General features: G+C 43.4%; 1 protein-coding gene across 3 annotated transcripts in view; it reads right to left on the bottom strand.

Annotated features, from left to right (window-relative positions):
- The window catches only part of ADGRE1 (adhesion G protein-coupled receptor E1), a 66,804-nt gene extending 42,659 nt beyond the window's left edge, over nt 1-24,145 (bottom strand). For all 3 annotated transcript variants that reach the window (XM_027586829.2, XM_027586832.2, XM_027586831.2), the window contains exons 1-5: nt 24,047-24,145; nt 21,732-21,785; nt 6,421-6,567; nt 4,002-4,157; nt 3,766-3,885 (exon numbers count right to left, since the gene is read on the bottom strand). In XM_027586829.2, the coding sequence (XP_027442630.1) occupies nt 3,766-3,885; nt 4,002-4,157; nt 6,421-6,567; nt 21,732-21,785; nt 24,047-24,077 (508 nt within the window). In that variant the 5' untranslated portion in view covers nt 24,078-24,145. The remainder of the gene's footprint in view (nt 1-3,765; nt 3,886-4,001; nt 4,158-6,420; nt 6,568-21,731; nt 21,786-24,046) is intronic.
- Between the last annotated feature and the right edge of the window lie 2,274 nt (nt 24,146-26,419).

Genomic DNA, 26,419 nt, shown 5'->3' with positions numbered 1-26,419 from the left:
TATTTGCAAATGACATATCTGATGAAGGACTAGTATCCAAAATCTATAAAGAACTTCTTAAACTCAACACCCAAAGAACAAATGATCCAATCAAGAAATGGGCAGAAGAAATAAAGAGAAATTTTTCCAAAGAAGACATCCAAATGGCCAACAGACACATGAAAAAGTGCCCAACATCACTCAGCATCAGGAAAATCCAAATCAAAACCTCAATGAGATACCACCTCACACCAGTCAGAATGGCTAAAATTAACAAGTCAGGAAACGACAGATGTTGGCGGGGATGCGGAGAAAGGGGAACCCTCCTACACTGTTGGTGGGAATGCAAGCTGGTGCAACCCCTCTGGAAAACAGTATGGAGGTTTCTTAAAAAGTTGAAAATAGAGCTACCATACAATCCAGCAATTGCACTACTGGGTATTTACCCCAAAGATACAAATGTAGGGATCTGAAGGGGTATGTGCACCCCAATGTTTATAGCAGTAATGTCCACAATAGCCAAACTGTGGAAAGACCCAAGATGTCCATCGACAGATGAATGGATAAAAAAGAGTGGTATATATATACAATGGAATATTATGCAGCCATCAAAAGGAACAAAATCTTGCCATTTGCAACGACATGGATAGAACTGGAGGGTATTATGATGAGCGAAATAATTCAGTCAGAGAAAGACATGTATCATATGACTTCACTGATATGAGGAATTCTTAATCTCAGGAACAAACTGAGGGTTGCTGGAGTGGTGGGGGGTGGGAGGGATGGGGTGGCTGGGTGATAGACATTGGGGAGGGTATGTGCTATGGTGAGTGCTGTGAATTGTGTAAGACTTGTACCTCTGAAACAAATAATACATTATATGTTAAAAAAATTAAAAAAGAAGAAGAAGATAGCAGGAGTGGAAGAATGAAGGGGGGAAATCGGAGGGGGAGATAAACCATGAGAGACTATGGACTCTGAGAAAGAAACTGAGGCTTCTAGAGGGGAGGGGGTGTGGGGATGGGTTAGCCTGGTGATAGATATTAAAGAGGGCACGTTGTGCCAAAGAGAAAGAAAAAGAAAGAAAGAAAGAAAGAAAGAAAGAAAGAAAGAAAGAAAGAAAGAAAGAAAGAAAGAAAGAAAGAAAGAAAGAAAGAAAGAAAGAAAGAGAAAAAAGAAATAGCACAGGTTGGGGGGGTGGTGCCTGGGTGGCTCAGTTGGTTAAGCATCTGCCTTCGGCTCAGGTCATGATCCCAGGGTCCTGGGATCGAGCCCCCCAAAGTCTTCCTGTTCAGCGGGGAGTCTGCTTCTCCTTCTCCCCCTGCCCCTACCTCCCTCTCATGTTGTCTCTCTCTCTCAAATAAATAAAATCTTTTTTAAAAAAAGAAATAGTGCCCACTGCAATTCTATACACAACTAATAAATCATTGAACCTTGAATCAAAAGCTAATGATGTACTATATGTTGGCTAATTGAAAATAATAATAATAATAGCACTTAAACAAAAGAAATAGTACAAGTGGAATTTACATTTTGCATATGGAGTTGGACTAGGTGCATGGTTTTCAAAACTGTTTTAGCTGAGGAAACCTTCCTTCACACAAAGTGAAACCTACTGAGTAGTTAAAACAAATACGAGTGGTGATAATCTAACCGAAACGGGGTCCTGAAAAAATGCCTAGGAGCCCGGAGTGCTGTATTAGTTTATCTCTAAGGTCCCTTTCAAATTTGCCTCTCTATTGTTCTGCCTCTAACAACGTCAACAGCTGATGAAGATCAATGGATGAAAAGAAATAGAACATTTTTAATGAAAAGAAGCACGTATTTGCCCTCGGGTCAAAGAACATAAGACATGTTCTGCAGTAGAGTAGATCCTCCAAAGATGGCTGCCATCAATTCCTCCCTCCACTTCCTGCGTGCATTTGTTGTCCCCCAACAAGATGGTGAGTTAATTTCCCCTTCCTTGGCATCTAGGCTGGCCCCATGACTTTGGCCAGGAGAATGTGGCAGAAGTAACGTTCTGGGACTTCCAAGCGCAGGTCTTACAAGAACCCACAGTTTCTGCTTCCTTCCCTTTGCAACTTCCTTTACTGGAAACCAGCTGCCATGCTCTGAGGAAGCCCAAGAATCCATGAGGATGGGCCCATGAGGGAAATTGAGGGGCCCGGCTGAGCTCCGAGCCAGATGCCTGCACCAACTACTAGCCATGTAAGTGAGGCCATTTTGGACCTGGCAGCCATCCTAGTGACCCAGAAAAACCATTCGGTCAACCCACAGAATCATGAGCCCAACATATATAACCAGAGAGTGGTAAATAGCTCCAAAAAGTAATGACCATAGACGTGGCTGTCCTTCTTTACTCTTCCCCGTACCTACACCATGGGCTGCAGATGATGTGGTGCAATGTGACTTTTTGCCACTACTCTTTTAAGATGTGGAGCTTGTTTCCCCACATCTTCAATCTAGCTGGCCTATGATGTTCACTTGCCAATAGAATGCAGCAGAAATGATACGGTGCCAGTTCCATACTTAGACTTCTAGAGAGTTATTTGCTTCTGTTCATTCTTTGGGCTCCTTGCTTCTTCCATATGAACAAGCACTAGACTAGCCTAACGAAGAATGAAAGACAAAGTAGAAGAGAGATGGATTATCCCAGATGGCTGCCCTGACTGTGAGGCAGCCCAGCTGAGATGAGTAAAGCTGACCCACAGCTGACCACAGACACGTAAAAAGCCCAAGAGAGACCCAAAGAACTGACCCGGCAGAGCCCAACCTAAACTATGAATGCACAGAATAGAAAGCCAAATAGATGGTGTTTGTTTCTAGCTACTGACTTTCAGGGTGATTTGTTACTCAGCAATAGCTAACTGCTCCAGATGGATCAGAAAAATCAGAGAGGACTTCAAATATCTCTCATTCCAAGCCAAGGGGATGTGATAAGGTCTTGATCACTCCATGCCTTACTTGATGGGGTCACCTTCCCTACAAATGAACATGGTAGCACTGCACCAGACTCAGGAAGATGGAGCCCTTGCATCTTGTGAGAATATTCTGGCTACAGTTTGGAGGATGGATTCAAGGGGACAAAACTGGAGGAAGGGAAAGCCCAGTGAGGAGTCTGATAAAATAACAGTGAAACCCAGACCAAGGATGGGGAAGAATGGAGAGATTTAAGACATATTTAGCAGGAAATTCCCCAAGATACGATGACTGTTTTAATATGGAGGTGGGGTGGGGGGTTGAGGGTAACTCTCAGGTCTTGAGTCAAATACAGTTTAGTAAAAGTTCTGAAGTTTGAGTCTGAGCTCTCCCCAGGACAGAGTTTCTCTACCTCAGAACTACTGGCATCTGGGACCGGATTATTTTTGGTTGTAGGGAAGCTGTTCCATGTATTGCAGGGTGTTTAGCAGCATCTCTGGCCTCTCCCCCACTGGATCACAGTAGCGCCCACAACCCTCCTTCCCCACCACCAGTTGTGACAATCAAAAATGTCTCCAGACATTGCCAATATTCCCTGGAAGGATATCACTCTAGGGAGAGAGCACTTCATCACTCTCAAGTACTGCCTGACCCACTGCTTGACTCATAGTAGGCCCTCAACAGGAATTCAAATCCTGCCTCTTCTACTGAACAGCTGTGTATCCTTGGGGAAGTTGCTTCAATGCTCTGAGCCTTAATTTTCTTATCCCCAAAGTGAATAACATAATCCCTACCTCACAGGATCATTAAGTAAGGTGGTTCTTAATTAATTAAGTAGGTAAATAAAGAAAAACAGGTCCTCTATACCTTCACAGATGGAGTTGTGAGAGATGAATCCAACCGGGCAGCTGCAATTGTAACTTCCCAAGGAGTTGATACACTCAGCATGCTCTGGGCAGACACCACTGGAGAGGCATTCATTGATGTCTGAGGAGCAGTGGAGGAGAGTGAGCAGACCAAAGATTGTGTGTCTAAGGTGAGGGACACATGTACCCAAGTTAAGTGGTCACTGTTCACCAAAGACCCATGCCTGAGAGCATTACCTGTGCAGGAGAAATGACCCGGATTTCCCATGACCCAGTCATTTCCGGTGGGAGAAGAGAAACCAGGGAAACAGCTGCATCTGTACCTCCCCATAAGGTTTCTGCAGACTGAGTTAGGACCACATGGTGGGGAGCTTTGAGAACATTCATCTATATCTGGACACAGAAAGAGTTGGAGTTACAAACTTGCCTCATCATGTGTAGCACGTTGTATTTTCAGAGATGGCAGAAATGATGTCTTCCATGCTGTATGCCCTTCATTCTATGGGAATTTGTATTCCTTCCAGCAAGCAGTGGGGTCTATATTCCCTCCCCTTGAATCTGAACATGCTGTGACTGCGAAGGTGGTGACACCAGGTCCTAAAGATACCATGCATTCCCTCCTTGTTCTCTTGGAACTCAGCCACCATACTGTGAGGAACAAGCCATGAAAACAGCAGCTCATATGGAGAAGAACCAAGACCTCCAGCCCACAGCCCTGGTGGAGCAGCCAGCCTAAGGCCAGCACCACCTCACCAGCCATGTGAGTGTGCTCTCTTTAAAGTGGATCCTCTAGCCCCCACTTGAACCAACTCAGTTGACACTGCATGGAACAGAGACAAACCATACTCACCAAACTCAACCCAAATGACAGATACATTCATGAACAAAAAAATGATTGCCATTATTTTGATGTAGTAAGTTTGCAGGTGCTCTGCTACCCAGCAGTAGATAAAAAAGAACAATTTGCAAAGCCACGTAGAGCAATTTACTAATTGGAGGACCCATGAAATTGTGCAGTTGTGGTACCATGGGGTGGTCCAACCCAAGTCTCCTTCATCCCTGGTCTGCCAAGTCATCCTAAACTCTTGCTACATATTTGTCATGCAAATACAGCTTCAAGGCAAGTCTCTTATAGCTCTTCCCAGAAAACTGTGCCTCTCCTAGACAGAAATTGGGAGCTGCCCCTCTACATCAAGATCAGACCATAGGAATGTTCATTCCACTTTTATTTGAAGTAGTAAAACATTAGAGACAACCAATTAAGGCTGATTAAATCTGTAGTTGACATAAAGAATAAGGTAACATGTTCCTTCATTCAACAAGTATCTACTGAATACTCACAATATATCAGGCACCATAGGGGGGTCAAAGTCGTAAAGGGGATGAAATCCTTGCTGTAGTATCCATAATTTTCTGGATGCGGAATGTTGATTTCAACCCAAATTTGGAAACCAGAGCCCATCGGGACTACTGAAGCTTACCAAATAACCCATGAACTGTAACCCAAAGGTAAAGAAGGATTTGGGAGCACCCTGTGTACTGCAACAGTAGAAATGAATTATCTTATTCAGAGCCTAGCAAACTACAGCTCATGGGTCAAATCTAGTCCACCTCCTGTTTGTATAAATAAGGTTTTGTTGGAACAAAGCCACATCCATTCCTTCGTGTATCATCTATGGCTGCTTTTGCACTAAAACTGGAGTATTAAGTAGTCATGAGAGAGATCATACGGGTTGCAACCTCCAAAATATTTACTCTCTGGCCCCTTTCATAAAATAGTTTGCTGACCCTGGTATTATTAAGAGGCACAGTCAGATCTTGACTGTCAAGGGGAGAATTGGCATCTAAATATAAGAAATACAGACAAAGAACTTTGCTCATTCTGGGGATTACTTCAATTTATATTACTTATATCACTTGTACTGTGCCTAGCACACTGCATACACATGACTGCATTTAATTTTCCCAACTACCCTTTAAGGTAGGTACTCTTATACACTCATTCTACAGATGGAAACATTGAGGCTTAGAGAGAGTAAATACGTTTCCCCAACACCTCACAACTAGGTGACGTGATTCAGAAACTGCTGTTAGAGTCAGAAAGATGTGGGTTTGGAGGCCAGTTCAACCGCAAGACCATGAATGAGTCATTCCAGTGCCCCAAGCAGTTTCCTCATCTGTATAGTGGAGATCATCATGATGCCTGCACTCAGTTTAATGTAAAAATGCATAGAAAGCCCTTCACAGGGGACCTGGTACTCAGTGAATGTTAGAAATTCCTGTTTTCTGCATGGAGAGACAACCAAAAGGAGATTTCCCAAAATGAAATCAGTGGTTATTTTTGGATATTGACAAATAACATGGTTTTTACTTTTATTTTCATTCTAATGTTAGCTCTGAATCGTTGGAATGTTGAGTGAGCAAGAATCATTGTCATTATAGAAAAAAAGAAAACAATGGTGTACTATATGTTGGCTAACTGAATTTAAATTAAAAAATTTTTTAAGAAAAGAAAAAGAAAGAAAAGAAGGATAAGGGAGAGGGAGGGGGAGAAAAATGTTCGGGAAAAGAAAAAGTACCTACATCCACTACCCAGCCAGCTTCCACCTCATTTTCCTACAATATGCTGGAGGGTTTTGAGGGGGTGTGTACTTACCTTCGCATGTCACTCCTGGGTCCCTGAACTGCGTCAGTCCGTTGCTGGACAGAAATCCTCGTTTGCAAGTGCAGTAGTAACTATGCAAAGTGTTGGTGCAGGTTGCGTAAGCTGGGCACATGGTGGTATCCAGACACTCATTCACATCTGGGCAGCACAGAGGGAAGAGGTCAAGTTAGAGCCCCAGTGTGGGCTTCAAAGACAGCCAGCATGAGAATATGAAGGGGACTGTTGTGGGCTGAACTGTGCCCCCCCAAAAATATGCTGAAACCCTAAACCCTGGTCCCTGAGAATGCAGACTTATTTGGAAATAGGGTCTTTGTAAATGTAATTAAGACTTCAGTGAAGGGGATGCCTGGGTGGTTCAGTCAGTTTAGCGTCTGCCTTCAGCTTGGGTCGTGATCCCAGGGTCCTAGGATGGAGTCCCGCAACCTGCTCCCTGCTGGGTGGGAAGTCTGCTTCTCCCTCTCTCCCTCTGCCCCTCCCCCCTGCTCGTGCTTTCTCTCTCTCTCTCTGTCTCTCTTTGTCTCTCTCTCTCTCACTCGCTCGCTCTCTCTCAAATTTAAAAAAAAAAGACCTCAGTGAGGATGAGATCCTACTGGAGTAGGATGGTCCTTTAATCTGATATGATTGACGTCCTTATAAGAAGAGGCGAAGAGGCACAGAGACAGGCTCAGGGAGAACACCATGGGGGCGACAGAGGCAGAGACTGGAGTGATGTGCCTACAAACCAAGGAACACCAAGGACGGCCAGCCACACCAGAACAAATTCTCGCTTAGAGCCTTCGGAGAAAGCATGGCCCTGCAGACACCTTGATTTCAAATTTCTGGCCCCCAGAACAGTGAGAGAATAGATTTCTGTTCTTTTAAGCCTCCTGGTTTGTGGCAACTGGTTATAACAGCCCTGAGAAACTGTTCAGTGCTGTCAAGTGGGAGCATCAGCACTACCTGGGAACTTGATGGAAAGGCAACATCTCAGGCCCCACCCCAGAACTGATAAATCAGAATCTGCATTTTAGCAAGACACACACCCTTGTGTGACCTGTGTGCACAGGAAAGTGTTAGATGCACTGACATGGACACTTGCTAATGCAAGTGTGGTCCTCAGACCAACAGCATCTGCCTCACCTGGGTCCCAGATCTGGGAAAAGCAGATGCCAATTCTGCAGGTCTAGGAAGGGGCCTGATATTCTGCATTTCTCACAAGCCCCTGAATGATGCTGATGCTGCTGGTCCATGGCCCACACCATGAGCATCAGAACTCTAGACACAAGAGTCTGAGACTCAACATTTCAGCCTTTGGAGCACAGAAGACCCAGGTTAAAGCTCCAGCAGCAAACCTCCAAGGAGAGAACAGCAGCTATTCCCCCAGACCCATCTCTCCTGCTTCTTTTTAGTAACATGACCATCCAATCAAAGACTGTATTCCCAGCGTCTTCTGCACTAGGTGTGGCCATGAGGCTAAGATCTGCCCAGTGGGCACATGAAGAAGTGATATGCATACTGTCTGGCCATGCCCTTAAAAAGAGTAAACATGTTGCCTCCTTCCCATTTCCCCTTCTCCCTGGGCTGGAACATGGACAGAGTGGGCTGATCTATCCCTCACCATGGGGATGATGGTTTGGGAAAGCCACAATGCTGAGGGATAGAGAGGCAACAAGATGGGAGACACCTGGGAGCTGGGATGATCTGGACAGCCCTGTCACCCTGTTCCATCAACAAGTTGGAGATGTATGAGAAGAAAAAGAATGCACTTCTAAGAAACAAATTTCTAAGTTGTTTCGTTTATGTGGAAGCAGTCAAAACAACATCCTAGCCCGTTCAGTTCTGAGACCAGTGATTTCACCTCTTTGTACCTCAGTTTACCTGTTTAGCCCTCACCCTCACATCCAGTGGGTCCCCAAGCCCTGGTGGTTCTCTCTCCAAATAGCATTTGGCATTTACCAGCTTTTCTCCATTTCCACAGGTCCTCTTCTGGATTCTACATCCCTAAATCCTTCATTGTCCCCTCCAATCTCTTCACATAGTAGTCATCTCTGAATACAGATTTGATCATCTACCCCCACCCCTGCCTACAGTGCTCCCTGTCACACTCAGAATTAAAATCCAAACCACTTAACAGGACCCACAAGGCCCCCGTGACCAGACCCAACCACATCTTTAAGCCTCATCTCATGTTCGTCTCCATTTCCAGACATCCCACCTCAGGGCCTTTGCATGTGCTATTCCCTCTGCCTCTGCTTTGCCTGGCCAGCTCCTTTTCACTCCTCAGATCTTGTTTAAGTGTCATTTCCTCCAGAAAGCCTCCCCTGACTCCCCCAAGGCTTCCTGTGCTCCTTCTCTATGACACTTATCATAATTATAGTTGCTCATTTTTTGTATGATTAGCTTTTTAGTGATCATTTCCCCCACCACATTGTAAGCTCCAGAAAGACAAAGCCAGAGGTGGAGGCAGGCTTTTGGTGCCTGGGAAGAGACTTATTTGATATTATCATTCCTGTGGTCATCAGAATAATGGCCCCTCCAAAGATGACCACATCCTAATCCCCAGAACCTACAAATAAGCTATGCTATGTGGTAAGGGAGCACTAAGGTTTCGGATGGAATTAAGATCGGTAATCAGCTGATCCCAAGATGAAGAGATTATTCTGGAGATTATTCTGGATTACCCAGACGGGGCCAGTGTAATCACAAAGGTCCTTATAAACAGAAGGTGAAGCCAGGAGAGGCAAAGTGACACAATGTGAGAAAGACCTGGCCAGTCATTGCCGGCTTTGAAGATGGAGGAGGAGGGACACAGGCAAGGAATCCAGGTGGCCTCTAGAAGTTGGAAAAGGCGAAAAGACAGATTATCCTCTAGAACCTCCAGAAAGGAACACAGCCCTGCTGACATCTTGATTTTAGCCCACTGGGACCCACTTTGGACTTCTGACCTCCGGACCCGTAAGGTAATGTTTTTGTTGTTTGAAGCTACTAAGTTTGTGGTAATTTGCTAGAGCAGCTGTAGAATACTAATACAATTCCCATTATACAGATGTGGACAACTGAGGCTCAGTGAGGTTGAGTAACTTGTCCAAGGACACACAGCTGGTGAGTGGCAGCTCCAGGCCTGTCGAAACCTGAAGTGAGTGATTTTCACTACCGCTACCCAAGAAGAGGTAGATCTGGTTGGAAATGGAATCAATTTTCAGGCAATTTCTAAGACAATTCTTTGTAAAAACTTTTGTGATTAAGTCTGTTGCCCTGATGGACTTTGAGTTTCTAGAAAGCAAGGATTTGTGTCTGTGTCATTCGCTGCTGTGTGCTGAGTGCATACAACAGTGCCCAGTACACAGTCAGTGCTCAATAATGAAGACCTCGCTGAGAAGCTAACATTAGAACAAATACCAGAGGGAGGTGAGTGAGCTATGAAGGTGCCTAGGGCAGAGGAAACAGTAAGTGCATGAAGGGGCAGGACCACGCCTGGAGATTTGGTGGAGTTACAAGGAGGTCGGTGTGGTTGGAACAGAGTGGGCAGGGGGAAATGGGAGGCCTGGACATGGACAGATCATGTTAGATCTGCTAGACTTCTGGCTTTCTATGGAGAGCATTGGGAGCCACGAGGTGTCTGAGCACAGGCAGGACACAGCAGGACTGAGGTTTTTAACAGGATCCTGTGGCCCCTGGCTGGAAGATGAACTGTAGAGGGGCAGGATGACCAGGGAGGAGGTGCCTGCACCTGTCCAGGTAAGCAAGGATGGTGGATGCAACCCCACTGGGAGCTGTGGAAGGCACAAGATTCGGGGTTTATTCTGAAGGTGATGTTAACAGGATTTGCCAAAGGACCGGGTGTGGGGTGTGAAAGAAAGAGGAGTAAACAGTAATGTCAACATTGATTGGTAGAGTGGGAAAGCACTTTATAAAGTGCTGCAAAAACTTTAAGGGATGGATTATTCTCTGGGTCTTTAGAGTCAGGCTCTTCACTTCTTACAACATGCCTTATTTATTTCCTTTCCCTGCAGGACATCTTAGTTGTACCTCTTCTCATTAACAGTTTCCTCTTTCATCTGCAAAGTCAACATTGTTCTTTGCAAACTTCCGGCACATTGCCACTTGCGGTCTCTCATCTGAGCTTCCCATTACCCTCTTCCTCTGGCTCAGTTGCTCACAACTCAAACCCACCCGAAACCAGAATTGCAACCCAGTCCTGTGTGACTCAGCACTTGCCAATCTCTCCAGCTCATCTTCTACCTTGTCCCATTAGCCATGCTTACATTTACTCAGTTCCCCAAATTCTTTCTGGTCTCAGGACCTTTGCATGTCACCCCAAAGATCTTAGGACTTGACTTCTTCTTTGCCAATTTGAATACCTTCTATTTCTTTTTGTTGTCTGATTGCTGTTGCTAGGACTTCTAGTACTACGTTGAACAACAGTGGTGAGTGTGGGCATCCTTGTCGCGTTCCTGATCTTAAGGAAAATGCTCTCAGCTTTTCTCCATTGAGAATGATATTCGCTATGGGCTTTTCACAGATGGTTTTTATGAAATTGAGGACTATTCCCCCATCCCTACACTCTGATGAGTTTTAATCAGGAAAGGCTGCTGTATTTTGTCAAATGCTTTTCTGCATCAATTGAGAGGACCATATGGTTCTTCTCCCTCCTCTTATTAATGTGCTCTATCACATTAATTGATTTTCAAATGTTGAACCACACTTGCATCCCAGGGATAAATCCCACCTGGTCATGATGGATAACCTTTTTAATGTACTGTTGGATCCTATTAGTTAGGATCTTGTTGAGAATTTTGACATCCATATTCATCAGGGATATTGGTCTGAAATTCTCCTTTTTGATGGGGTTTTTGCTTGATTTGGGGATCAAGGTAATTCTGACCTCATAGAATGAGTCTGAGAGTTTTCCTTCAGTTTCTATTTTTTTTTAAAGATTTTATTTATTTATTTGAGAGAGACTGAGAGATAGAGGGCACGAGAGGGAAGAGGGTCAGAGGGAGAAGCAGACTCCCCGCTGAGCAGGGAGCCTGACGCGGGACTCGATCCCGGGACTCCAGGATCATGACCTGAGCCGAAGGCAGTCGCCCAACCAACTGAGCCACCCAGGCGCCCCAGTTTCTATTTTTTGAAACAGCTTCAGAAGAATAGATATTATTTCTTCTTTTAATGTTTGGTAGAATTCCCCAGGGAATTCTATCAGGTCCTGGACTCTTGTTTTTTGGGAGGTTTTTGATCACTGCTTCAATCTCGTTACTGGTTATTGTTCTTTTCAGGTTGTCAATTTCTTCCTGTTTCAGTCTTGGTAGTTATAGGTTTCCAGGAAGGCATCCATTTCTTCCAGGATGCTTAATTTATTGGCATGTAGTTGTTGATAATAATTTCTAATAATTATTTGTACTTCCTTAGTGTTAGTCATGATCTCTCCCTTTTCATTCATGATTTTATTAATTTGAGTCCTTTCTCTTTTCTTTTGGATACGTCTGGCCAGTGGTTTATCGATCTTATTAATTCTTTCAGAGAACCAGCTTCTAGACTCATTGATCTGCTCTACTGTATTTCTGGTTTCTAATTCATTGATCTCTGCTCTAATCTTTATTATTTCTCTTCTTCTGCATGGCTTAGGCTTTATTTGTTGTTCTTTCTCCAGTTCTTTGAGGAGTAAAGTTAGTTGGTAAATTTGGGATTTTTCATTTTTTTGAGTGAGGACTGGATGGCTATGTATTTCCCCCATAGGACCGCCTTTGCAGTATCCCATAGGTTTTGGACTGATGTGTTTTCATTCTCATTGGTTTCCATGAATTGTTTAAGTTCTTCTTTGATTTCCTAGTTGACCCAAACATTCTTAAGCAGGATGGTCTTTAGCTTCCAAGTGTTTGAATTTCTTCCAAATTTTTTCTTGCAATTGAGTTCCAGTTTCAAAGCATTGTGGTCTGAGAATATGCAGGGAATAATCTCAGTCTTTTGGTATCGGTTGAGACCTGATTTGTGACTCAGTATGTGGTCTATTCTGGAGAAAGTTTCATGTGCGCTCCAGAAGAATGAGTATTTTGTTTTTTAGGGTGGAATATTCTTTATATATCTATGAGATCCATCTGGTCATAGAACTAGAAGTCCTAGCAACAGCAATCAGACAACAAAAAGAAACAAAAGGTATTCAAATTGGCAAAGAAGAAGTCAAACTCTCTCCTTTCACAAATGACATGATACTTTATGTGGAAAACCCAAAAGACCCCATCCCCAAATTACTAGAACTCATACAGCAGTTCAGTAATGTGGCAGGATACAAAATCAATGCACAGAAATCAGTTGCTTTCTTATACACTAACAATGCAACTATAGAAAGAGAAATTAGAGAAGTGATTCCATTTACAATAGCACCAAAAACCATAAGATACCTCAGAATAGACCTAACCAAAGAGGTAAAGGATCTATACTCCAGGAACTACAGAACACTTATGAAAGAAATTGAAGAAGACACAAAAAGATGGGAAAACATTCCATGCTCGTGCATCGGAAAATAAATATTGTTAAAATGTCTATGCTACCCAGAGCAATCTATACCTTCAATGCCATCCCAATCAAAATTCCAATGACATTTTTCAAAGTGCTGGAACAAAGAATCCTAAAATTTGTATGGAATCAGAAAGACCCCAAATCTCCAAGGAAATGCTGAAAAAGAAAGACAAGGCTATGGAGCACTGGGTGTTATGAACAAACAATGAATCATGGAACAGTACACCAAAACAAATTATGTAATATATGGTGATTAACATAACAATAAAAAAATTAAAAAAAAAAGAAAGACAAGGCTGGAGATATCACATTGCCTGATTTCAAGCTGTATTACAAAGCAGTGATCAACAAGACAGCATGGTACTGGCACAAAAACAGAAATATAGACCAATGGAACAGAATAGAGAGCCCACATATGGACCCTCAACTCTATGGTCAAATAATCTTCGACAAAGTAGGAAAAAATATGCAATGGAAAAAAGACAGTCTCTTCAATAAATGGTGCTGGGAAAATTGGACAGCTATATACAGAAGAACGAAACTCGACCATTCTCCTACACCATACACAAAGAAACTCTAAGTGGATGAAAGACTTCAATGTGAGACAGGAATCCATCAAAATCCTAGGGGAGAACAGAGGCAGTAACCTCTTCGAAATCGGCCACAGGGCTTCCTTCAAGACACGTCTCCAAACGCAAGGGAAAGAAAAGTGAAAATGAACTTTTGGGACTTCATCAAGATAAAAAGCTTCTGCACAGCAAAGGAAACAGTCAACAAAGCCAAGAGGCAATGCATAGAATGGGAGAAGATATTTGCAAATTACACTACAGACAAAGGGCTGGTATCCAAGGTCTATAAAGAACTTCTCAAACTCAACACCCAAAAAACAAATAATTAAGTCAAGAAATGGGTAGAACACATGAACAGACACTTCTCTGAAGAAGACATACAAATGGCTAACAGACACATGAAAAAAAGGTTCATCATCATTAGCCATCAGGGAAATTCAAATCAAAACCACATTGACATACCACCTTACACCATTTAGAATGGCAAAAATTGACAAGGCAAGAAACATCAAATTTTGGAGAGGTTTTGGAGAAAGGGGAACTCTCTTATACTGTTGGTGGGAATGCAAGTTGGTACAGCCAGTTTGGAAAACAGTGTGGAGGTTCCTCAAAAAGTTAAAAATAGAGCTACCTTATGACCCAGCAATTGCACTCCTGGGTATTTACCCCAAAGATACAGATGTAGTGAAAAGAAGGGCCATGTGCACCCCAGTGTTCATAGCAGCAATGTCCACAATATCCAAACTGTGGAAACAGCCGAGATGCCCTTCAATAGATGAATGGATAAAGATGTGGTCCATATATACAATGGAATATTACTCAGCCATCAGAAAGGATGAATATCCAACTTTTGCATCAACATGGATGGAACTGGAGGAGATTATGCTAAGTGAAATAAGTCAAGCAGAGAAAGACAATTATCATATGGTTTCACTTATTTGTGGAACGTAAGGAATAGCAGGGAGGACATTAGGAGAAGGAAGGGGAAAATGAAGGGGGGAAATCAGAGGGGGAGATGAACCATGAGAGACTATGGACTCTGAGAAACAGACTGAGGGTTCTAGAGGGGAGGGGTTTGGGGGATGGGTTAGCCCGGTGATGGGTATTAAGGAGGGCACATATTGCATGGAGCACTGGGTGTTATACAGAAACAATGAATCATGGAACACTACATCAAAAACTAATGATGTAATGTATGGTGACTAACATAACATAATAAAAAATTAAAATAAAAGCAAAAAAACCCCCAAAACTTGCAAGTGGACAGTTAAGCTTTGGCTCAAGGGCACACTATCTCATCAGCAGAATTTAATCATCAACATAACTAATGGAAAATTAAACTTGATGTTCAATATGTTGTAATTCCTGCCCATGACTATAGATTATCTAAAATGAGTTAATTCTACATAATGAAATGTCATACTAGACATAAAAATTTTTTTGTCTTTTGTAACTTTATTTTGGGGTAGGAATTATCTCATTTTTCCTTTAATTGGTAAATGATTTTTTTACAACTTATGAAAGTAGTTTTTGAATGAATAATTCATTTCCTTAGATTACATAAAAATTATCTAACAATTAGAAATTTGAGAAATGGAATCAACTTGTACTTTACAGTTTGTATAGTGTTTCATCTAATTGTCATATCAACCCTGCTGGGTTCGAATAGCGGCCTCCCCAAAATTCATGTCTACCTAGAACCTGCGAATGAGACATACCCTGGAGATTAGATCTTTGCAGGTATATTCAACTTAGGATGAGTTCATACTGGGTTAGAGTGAACCCTAAATCCAATATGACTGAAGTCTTTGTAAGGAAAGGAAAATTTGAACACAGAGACACACAGGGATAATGCCATATAATGATGAGGCAGAGATTGGAACAATGTGTCCATACATCAAGAAACGCCAAGGATAAGCAACCACCAGAAGATAAAAAGAGGTAAGGAAGAATTGTCCTCTGAAAACTTCAGAGAAGGTACGGTCTTGCCAATACCTTAATTTGGTACTTCTGGGCTGCAGAACTGTGAGAGAATAAATTTCTATTGTTTTAAGCCATCAAAAAAAAAATATCTTAGGACTTGCCAGCCTCCCTAATTGTATGGACCAATTCCTTATGATAAATTTTTAATCTATATGTATCCATCCTGTTGGTTCTGTTTCTCTGGATAACTCTGACAAATACAAACACCTGCTATATGCCAGGCACTATTCTAGGCACTGTGGATTCAGCAGTGGAACAAGACACACAAAATTCCCCACCTTCACAGAGCTGATAACCTGGAGAGTTGAGGGTGAGAGATACAATGTCAAAAATAGAGTAGTCACTGAGAAGATGACACATGAGCTGAAACATAAAGAAGGTGAGGAAGAGAGCCAAGTGTATATGTAGGGCAAGAGCATCCCATGCAGAGGGCACAGCTCATGCAAAGGCCCTGGGGCAGGACTGGGCCTGGGGTATTAGAGGAACAGTAAGGAAGCGGTGTGTGGCTGGAACAGAGTAAGCAAGGGGGAGAGAGGGATGAGGGCAGGACAGGGCAGGTCATGTCGGGCCTTGGGGGCCTCCGGGAGGATTTGGGCTTTTACCCCAGGGTGGTGGGAGCCCTGGAGGGTTGTGGGCAGAAGAGGTGGAACTTGACTTGGGCACTCCCTGGTGTCCTCTGGTGGGCACTGCAAGGGCAAGAAGCCAGGAAACCCCTTCAACAATCCCCCTGAGACAGACACATGATCCTCAATCATGAGCCAAACAACTTAATGGATGATCACCTAATTGACCCAAGCGTAAAGAGACTCCAAGGGGCAAAAAAAAAAAAAAAGTTAAAGATAGAACTAGAGCTTCTGTTTCATTGGTGCCTCCCAAGCACCAGGCCCCTTCCATGCATTTTCTGCAGGCCCCACAATAATACTTCTAGATGGGTTGACCTAGTAACCCTGGTTTTCCCAGGACTTCTCTGGTGTTATCCTTAGAAGTCCAGAGTCCCGGGACCCTCCTCCCAGTCCGAGGCAAGCCAGGACAGTTGGTCACCCTATGTCAAGGTAAACATTAGGACTTAATTTTACAGATGTGGAAACAGATACGTTTGCATAGCCTCCCCCGGGTCACACCACCAGTCAGAAGGAAAAAGAGGAACTAGAATCGGCAAAGGTTGGCAGGGCATCCAGGGGTCCTGGCCATTGTCCTGACTGAACCCACTCACTACCCCTTTGGCCCAGCCAGTACAAACCAGAAAATTTAGGTTTCTCTGAGGAGAGGGAGGGTTGACATAGTTGTGCACCTGCTATTTTCCATGTACCACTTGGTACCTGTATCTTACCTCATATAATGCTCATCAAAACCCAGTTGGATTAACCCCTCTGACCCTCATTTTCACAGAAACTGAAGTTTTAGGCAATTTACTGAAATACGTGAGCACTGGAACCAAGATTCAAACCCAGGAAGTATGGACTCCAAAACCCACCTCTTAACAACTGCACATGGAGTCAAATCCTCAACTATCCCATCAGGTGGGGGATGAGGGGGTAGTCATCGCAATACCCATGAATCATGACAAAACTGAGAGCTGAAGGTGCTTGCCCAAGGTCTAATTGCCTTCAGTCTGGGAGGCCTCTTCCCCGAACACATGCTCTGCAGCTGTCACCAGCCCACAAGCAGAGCAATGAGAAGCCATCAGATCCCTTTGAAAGTGGCCGTGAGCCAGCCAGTCTCTGTATTTCCCCGAGTGCCAGTGATTACAGCAGCAAGTTACGAAAGCAGGAGTGGGCATGTGAAGGGGAAAACCCAGTATCCTCCTGGAGATTCTCCTACATCAGCTCATGAGCCCTTCACAACCTGCCAGGTAAGAAGGGGTGGGATAGTGGCCGCTCTTGGCACCCACCACCCCCCATCTGCTTTACTGGGATGGCATACCCATCCCCCAGGCAATGACTGGCAGACAGGTGCAGGTGAGTTACAGCACAGCTTCTGCCTTGCATCTGAGCAGGTGAACCTCTGGGATGCACTTCACACTCCAGGGCTCCTTGTGAGACCAGGCTGTGGCTGAAACTCTCCCAAAACAACTTCTGGGAGGCTAATTTCTTCTCCACCCTGTCCTACCTCCCTCGTTCCCCAGCAAGTGCTTCCTAACAGCCCTCCCTCAATAAATTACTCACAGGGGGCGCCTGGGTGGCTCAGTTGGTTAAGCGACTGCCTTCGGCTCAGGTCATGATCCCGGAGTCCTGGAATCGAGTCCCGCATCAGGCTCCGGGCTCAGCGGGGAGCCTGCTTCTCCCTCTGACCCTCCCCCCTCTTATGCTGTTTCTTTCTCTCTCTCTCTCTCTCAAATAAATAAATAAAATCTTTAAAATAAATTAATTAATTAATTAATTAATTAATTAATTACTCACACAAAAATCCTATCAGGCTCTGCTTCTACAGAAACTGACCAAAAGCAGATGGTCATCCTTATTTTCTTGCATTTTTGTTTTGTTTGTATCTTTTTTTAGGAAGATAGTAATTATTTGTTAAAAAAAATTCAAACAATGCAGAAGTATATAAAATTAAAAGTGAAGATCTCTCAGTCCCCCATCCTTATACCTGGAGGCAATCACTGTTAAAAGCTTAGAGTGAATCCCCTCCAGGCTAAGTCCTATTCACAGGCTCAGTCATACAAGTATATTATTAAATATGAATAAATTTATAAATTCACACAATTTTCTTAACACAAGTGAGATCGTACACTATACAATCAACTGTGTTCTCCAAAACAGTAGCTACAAATCATATATGGCTGTTTGAGTTTAAATCTATGAAAATTGGAGCACCTGGGTGTCTCAGTTGGTTAAGTGTCTGCCTTCAGCTCCGGTCATGATCTCAGGGTCCTGGGATAGAGCCCTGTCTCAGGCTCCCACTTAATGGGGAGTCTGCTTCTCCCTCTCCCTCTACCCCTCCCCCCACTCATGCTTGCTCGCTCTCTCTCTCTCTCTGAAATAAATAAATAAAATCTTTTAAAGAGGGAATTGGTTAGCCCAGTGATGGGTATTAAGGAGGACACATACTGCATGGAACACTGGGTGTTATACAAAAACAACGGATCGTGGATCACCACATCAAAAACTAATGATGGTGACTAACCATCGAATTGTATGGTGACTAACATAACATAATAAAATTAAAAATAAATTAATTAATTAAATAAATATCTATGAAAATTAAATAAAATGAAACATTCCATTATTTGATCCTATTAGCTTTATTTCAATTGCTCAGTAGCCACTTGTGACTAGTGGCTACTATAGATCCAGAACATGTCCATCATCATAGAAAGTTCTGTTGGACAACTCTGTTGTACTCTTAACTTGCTTTTTCACTTAGGAGTAGGTCTTGCAAACCAAGAGCAGCAAAATTTGTCAAGCATGGAAGCTGGGTGATGGGTACTGGGAGTTTTTTTGTACTATTTTCCTTACCTTTGAATGTTTGAATATTTCTATAATAAAAAGTTAAGAGAAGGATATGTTTGGGGCAACTTTCCAAGTCAGTCCATACAGACCTAACTCATGCTTTTGAACAGCTGTGTAGTTTCCATTGTGTCCAAAGGCATTAACTGTGCCAGAGATGGCTTGATAATCAAAGGTTCAAGCAGAAACTCCACACTCCCCTTTCCATGGTATGGAATTGTCACTAGCAGGCAGCTTACCCACCATGGACTACATTTCCCAGCTCACCTTATGTCCAGGTATGGTCCTATGACCCTGAGCAAATACCACATGACTCACTGCCAGACCTCGGTGTTTAGAAAGTGGGTGTGCCTTCTGCACTGTTTCTTTTCCCTTTGACCATGGTCTGCAGAAGACTCCAAGACCCTCGAATGGCTGAGCCACAAGACAGAAGGAGTCCGGGTCTCCAAATTACCGTTTGGAGGAAAAATCACCCACTGGCCAGAAATATCTGCATTGGACTCTTAAACAAAAATTAAATTTCTTTTTATTAAGCCATGGACAGTTTTGGGTTTGTTACAGTAGCTAGGGTTACTCTAACAAACACAACGTTTTATCCAACCAGTCCCCTCATGTAAACAAACATTGGTTATTCCAAGTTGTTACCAGAATAGTATAACAAACACATCCTTGAGTGTATGGTGAGGTATCTCCGTATGTTATACAAATATCTCTTTGGAATAAATTTCTGGATTAGGAATTGCTGTGTCAAAGTGTATATGCATTTTCATAGTGTTTCATTAAGTATGATATAGAGAGAAAAGCACAAATATTGTAAGTGTGCACTTTGATGAACTATCACAAAGTTAACATCCCTGTGTTTATAATTTTTAATTCCAATAGTGCCCAGTTTTCTCAAATGTTAAGTCTTTGGAATTCCCACTTACAAATTCCTTGTATGTGCCTTGACTATAACATCTCTCACACTCTCTATGTGAGGCACAGTTTCTTTCTTTCATTTATTTATCTACCTAACTCGCCTGTGCAGTATCAGGCCCAGGCTGGGTCCCAGAGCTGTGAAGAGTCATACAATGACTTCCTCACCAGCCAAGGGCTTTCTGGAATCAATAATAATGATCGATTTTTTTATCAAGGTGACCTTTTTTGGAAATATAGTGATATGATTTTCTCTTTTCCACTTATATGGTTGTGAACCCCCTCCCCCAACACATTCTGCCAAAAGATTTACTCTCATTCAGGAAGAATTAAGATGTCTTAGCAGCAGACATACATGAAAGCAAAACAGTAATGTTCAGGTTTTAATTACCAAACTGGATGTTTGGGTTCCCAGCAAAACAATAACCTTGAAAGCAAAGGCTTATAAGATGAAAGAGTTTTGGGAATCTAGTGTACAGCATGGTTACTCTGGTTAACAATACTGTATTATATTCTTGGAAGTTGCTATGAGTAGATCTTAAATATCCTTACCAGGAATAAAAATGGTAGCTATATAAGGTGATGAAGATATTAGTGAACACTATGGTGATAATCATTTCTCAATATACATGTGTATCATATCAACATGCACACACCTTAAACTTGCACAACGTTATATGTCAGTCATATGTCAATAAAAAGATTTTGTGGTAACCAGGCTTGAAGGACTGTAAGGTAGAGTTTTCATTAAGCCATGGTGTAAGGGAAATACTTATCACAAGGGAAGAGAAAAAATTGTAGGATGCTAATAAAGATGAGAGGAACACACCAAGAGCCCTACTCCTCTGCCACCTCACCTCAGAAACTTTTGGACAGGAATGGGTGAATTTAGGGGTATCAAGGTTAGGGCCTGACTTCTCCCAACAAAAGCCAGGTGGAATTTCCCAGTCTAGAAGAGAAGTTTGCTTTTTGCTGCTATCATATCCAACAGGGTATGAGAGCCAAAGATTAGAACCCACAGAGGGAGGTAGCCAGTAGGAGGTCCAAGAAAACTCTTCTGGGTTCCTATAGCCTGAACATGGAAAGCAGAAGCTCCTGCATGGACCCCTGGGGGGTACAGAGCTGCAAAGAGGACTACCAGACAAGCAAGGTGGGGCCATGCTTTACCGGTAGACAAAACATCCCATCCAGAGTCCACCCCTGACAGCCACAAGATCCCATAGTTGCCCCTACACTAACACCCAGCCACCATTTTGGGAGGACCAAGAGTAGGGTAAGAAATTTGAAAGTTTAACTCTGTACAATGCAAACTGAGTTTCCCAAATAAGGCTGAGCCAGGACAGAGACACCAAGAACCTGAAGAACTGGCAACGTTTTTCCTCTCCATCCAGCAGCAGCTTATGTAGAAAATGAGAACACTTAATACATTTTTAAAACGCATTCTTTCCACACTGAGTTGTAGTTTGAGTAAATTTTATCCCCATTCCCACCACACTACCATTTATGAAGCTCTCATCCACATACCAGTTGGTTAACAAAGTTACCTCTTTTGATTTAAGCTTCACGATGTACCCCTGGGATAGGAACCTGTGTTAACTGTATTTCACAGTTGAGGAAAGTGACAATCAGAGAGATTTTGTGTGACTCACCTGAGGTCATACAGTGAATCCAAGGCAAGTGCCTTGTCTTCCCCTCTGGATTATTCATATAATCCAGGTTAGTGCCTGGAGCAGGAACCAAGAGACCTGGATATTATTTATCCCTTGCTCTGCCACTAAGTAGCTCCCAGCAAGTGTTCAGCCGTGGCTCAGCCTCCTGGGGCAGAAGGGTCTCCTCCCCAGAAAACATCCTCCCACACATTGAACATATGGATTCTCTTTGACCAACTTACCATCTGTCATTGATTCCAATGGGAACATAACCCAGATGAATATACCACAATACCCTGTGAAGAAAGAAAAGAAAAACACCATGAACCATCAAGAAGCAATGTGCTCAACCTGAAAAGTACTCCTGAAATGGCCTCGTATAAATAGGTTTGATGAGATATCCAACCAAATGACAAACACACAGTATTTCACATAATACTCACAGCAGACATTCCTGCTTTTCTGCACTTTATGTTTTTTCATTTTGCTTGTATTATCTTAATTTTCTTTTCAATTACAAAGTTCCAGCTGATTTTCAAAAATATACCCTAAAACATGTATTCTCAAAAGAAATGACATCTCCTCCCCAAAGGGCAAAACTTGGTTCTCAGGGAAAGGTGAAAAAAAAAGTGTCTAAAAGGCAGTGCAGACCCCGACATTTAGCTCTTCTCTGACATTACCACCTCCGTGACCCCCAACCCCACCACTCCCGCCACCCGACCTCCACCACCTCCGCCTTCATCCCCACCATCCCCACCATCAATGTCATCATCACTACTCTGCTAAAAATCTTCAGGGCAGAATAAGGGGCACTAATAGCTAATACCAGCCCTGACACCCCAAAGCAACAACTCAGCATTCCTGCATTTGTGGTCCACAAGTTACCTGCTCCTTCTAATGAAGCTTGCCAGTCAACAAGTCCCACAGACCCAAACCCCTGATTCCCATTCATTATCATCAAACAAAATTCTGCTTGTTAATCATTTTTAGAGGCAACAGAACACTGTTTTTAAGCATACCAACTCTGGAGTCAAAATGCTTGGGTTTAAAAATCTGGCTTCACTAATTACTGACTGCATTGCCTTGGAAAAGTTATTTAATCTCTTTGGATCTAAGTTTTCTCTTCCACAAATAGATGCACTGGACCACAGCCTAGGAAGCCCACACTTGTTGCTCAAAATATTGTCCCTCATTCATATATATATTGGGTTTTTTTTTATTATGTTCAGTTAGCCAACATATAGTACATCATTAGTTTTTGATGTAATGTTCAATGATTCATTAGTTGTGTATAACACCCAGTGCTCATCTCTTCCATTCATAAATTTGAACCAGTGACCAAAACCTGAAAGACAACTTTTACATCAACATGGCTGGGACTGGAGGAGATGATGCTAAGTGAAATAAGTCAAGCAGAGAAAGACAATTATCATATGGTTTCACTTATTTGTGGAACATAAGGAATAGCATGGAGGACATTAGGAGAAGGAAGGGAAAAATGAAGGGGGGGGAATCAGAGGGGGAGACGAACCATGAGAGACTGTGCAATCCGAGAAACAAACTGAGGGTTTTAGAGGGGAAGGGGGTGTGGGGATAGATTAGTCCGGTGATGGGTATTAAGGAGGGCACGTACTGCATGGAGCACTGGGTGTTATACAAAAACAATGAATCATGGATCACTACATCAGAAATTAATGATGTATGGTGACTGACATAATATAATAAAGTTTAATTTAATTAAAAAAATTGAAAGACAGGAAGAAAACCACAACATAGACCATAAACAAGACCAGTACAAAACTGACATCTGAAGAAAGGAAAATAAGAGAACAGACAGGAAGTCTCCATCTCATGGCTCAGGCCTCAGCACAAATGTCACCCCCTCCAAGAGGTCTTCTCTGACTTCCCCCTTCAACATAACCCCAGTTACTCTCTTCTTTTGAGGCACTATCATTGCCTGAGATGCTTTTGTGTAGTTATTATTTGGGACAGCATGGCATAGTGATAAGCAATAAAGCATACAGACTCTGGAGCCAGACTGCCTGCCTTACCCCCTGTTAGCTAAGTAGTCTTGGGCAAGTCATCTAATATCTTTTGCCTCAGTTTCCTCCTTTGTAAAATAGGGTTATTAGTGACCCAGTATTTGGAGGAGTTTTGTGAAGTTATCTGAGGAACTTAAAACAGTGCTAGGTAGGTGGTTGCTGTTACGACCAGTGGCTTTCTACCTGTCCCTCCCACGAGGATGTCAGCCTCATGACAGCAGGAATTGCTTGTTTACCACTGCTCTCCCCTCAGTGCCTACAACAGCATCTGGCACATAGTAGTTGCTCAGGAAGTACAGGTCAAATGAATAACTATAAAGAAAGTCGGCCCTGACAGATGGAATTCCCTGTGCTCAGTGATTTTTGTCAAAGGTCCCCCAGTGAGGGTGTTGGCAGTATCCAACCTAGAACTGGGGTCTCTGGCTGGATACCTCATGGCCTTCCATTTTCCCTACAGTCTACATCCAGTGCAGGCTTCCCCCAACACTCCCATCACCATTCAGCCCCACACTCACCCCAGAAGAGGAGAAACCTGAAGCTCCACATGGTGCTGAGTTTCTCTCATTCAAAGAGGGAACCTCTTCTTCAGTCTTGGGGTTTTCAGTAAACAGAATGTGTGGGAAGAGGGGAGGGTGGAGCCAGAATTGCTCAATGCCACCAGAGCAACACAGCCTTTTTTGCTGAATTGCTTGCCGCTGGATGAGGACAGCGTGGCAAACCCCTAATTGTCTCTCTGCCAGAGTGAAGAGAAGTTGGTCTGGCTAATGTGTCACTGTGTTCTCTCTTTCGCCAATTGCTTGCCTTCCCTCCACACTTGCTTTTCTTTCCCCATCAACAGCTACCTCTCAACCTTCTTTCATTTCCCCCCAACTATAAATATACTACCACCACTTGTCCCCAGTGAAGCAAATCCTAGACTCAAAGTTACGTTCCCAGAACGCCCCACACAAATAACCACCATAGCCATCATGGACCAGGTGCCATGCTAGACACATTGCCAACAAAATTTAATTTCATCACATCACATCAATATCATCAAGTAAGGATTCTGACCCCCACTTATTTTACAAAATAAAATAAAATTAAATTAAATTAAAAATGAAACTGAAGCATGGAGAGGGGACAGGACTTGTCCAAGGTTACTTGGAGTCAAGATTTGAATCCAGGACCTTCTGGCTCCAAGGTCTAGCACTTGAACCATCCCATCTGCCTCCATCTCTCCTACATCTGACCCCTGCACAGCAGCACTCTACCACATTCCCAGCCCTAACACATCTGCACACACAATCTCACACACACGGAGGTCTAGTAATGCCTTGGCCAGGGTCCCCAGAAGCAGATGCTGAGACCAGGATTCTAGTGAAAGTAGTTCATCAGGGAGGTGACCCCAGAAGACTCCAACTGGAGGTGGGGTGGGCAGTGAGTTTGGGATGGGAAAGGGTCCCAGGTGGCCATGCCATCTAGAAAGTTGCATTAGAGCTCAATCTCACTGGGGACCTCTGAAAGGCAGCCCAGAGTAGTCTTCAGTTACCCCAACAGAGGGGCGACGGAGCTGGGGTATCTATCAACCAGCTACTGCCAGTCATGCATTGAGGCTCACATCAACCCACAACACCTTGGGCCTGGCCTCCTAGCAGAGAGAATGTGCATAACCAGAGTGTAACCTTGTAGATAACAAAATGCAGCAGCTGATAGTTGGCCTAGTGTGACCCAAGGGGTTGAGGATCACAGGCATGAGTAGGCACCAAAAGCATCTGCCACAAGCTAAAAATGAGGCACAAAGGGCAGCCCCAAGTTCTTGGGAAGAAAAGCCCCCACGTGTTTCTGCATTCTCCCTTTTGCTCTGTGCAAAGCAAAATACCTACCTTGCAGTTATGATCACTGAAGAAGATCTATCAATGGTCCCCCATGTGTGATCAAGGGACTCTACCCGGTGAGGTTGTAGTTAAGAGCCAGCACAAAAATATAGCAAATTCCACCAAGAAAGAGGATAAACAAAAGCTGTGTTGTATTAGGAGAAGCACTGTAGTATACACAGACTCTAGAACCAGATCACCAGGGGTTCAAATCCCATCTCTTCTGCTTCCTAGTCATGTGTGGTCCTGGGCAAGTTCTTAATCTCTCTGTGCCTCAACATTCCCATTTGTAAAATGGACCCAATAATAACAGGTCTACTTCATGGCACTGGTGTGAGCCTCTGAGAAGAGGGCATACATGACGTGCCTAGAACTGAACCTGGTATGCAGGAAAAACTCCAAGTATTGGGTATTATGGCCACAGGAGCTAGAATCAGACCTAGGATCAAATCCTGATTTTGCAAGGTATTCTCAAAGTGAACTTGGAAGTGACTTGCCTCTCTGGGCCTCAGTTTCTTCATCTGGAGAATGAGGGTAACAATAGGTCATGTCCCACAGGATAGCTGTGGAGGGGATTCCATAATGTGGGGTAATATTGCCAACTGGGAGCAACTTCTGGGATTTGCACTTTCTTCTATACTCCTTGTTCAGTGCATCCAAGGTGTGGACACTAGAGGCAGACAAAAAAATGCAGCAGTTTTAAGTTCATTCACAAATTCTTTTATACTCTTCCCTTCAAGAGGAGGGGCTTAATCCTGCTCTCCTTGAGAGTGTGCTGGACTTGGTGAACAGGAAAAGGAGGATGTGACACTGTGCCATCTGAGACATCTGAGGTTCAGAGGGTCACTGTGGCTTCCTGCTTGCCCTCCCCTTCTGGGATCCTTCACCAGGGAAAAACCATCACCATGTTGTGAGGTCACTCTGCAGCACTGTGGAGAAGCCCACATGAGGAGGAACTGAGGTCTGTGGCCAATGGCTTGACTGTGACCTCATGGGGGGACCCTGATCCAGAACCACCCAGCTAAGCCACGT

The sequence above is a fragment of the Zalophus californianus genome, chromosome 1 (assembly GCF_009762305.2).
Source record: "Zalophus californianus isolate mZalCal1 chromosome 1, mZalCal1.pri.v2, whole genome shotgun sequence".
In the NCBI taxonomy this organism is placed as follows: domain Eukaryota; kingdom Metazoa; phylum Chordata; class Mammalia; order Carnivora; family Otariidae; genus Zalophus; species Zalophus californianus.
This window is presented reverse-complemented; position numbering and strand designations above follow the sequence as displayed.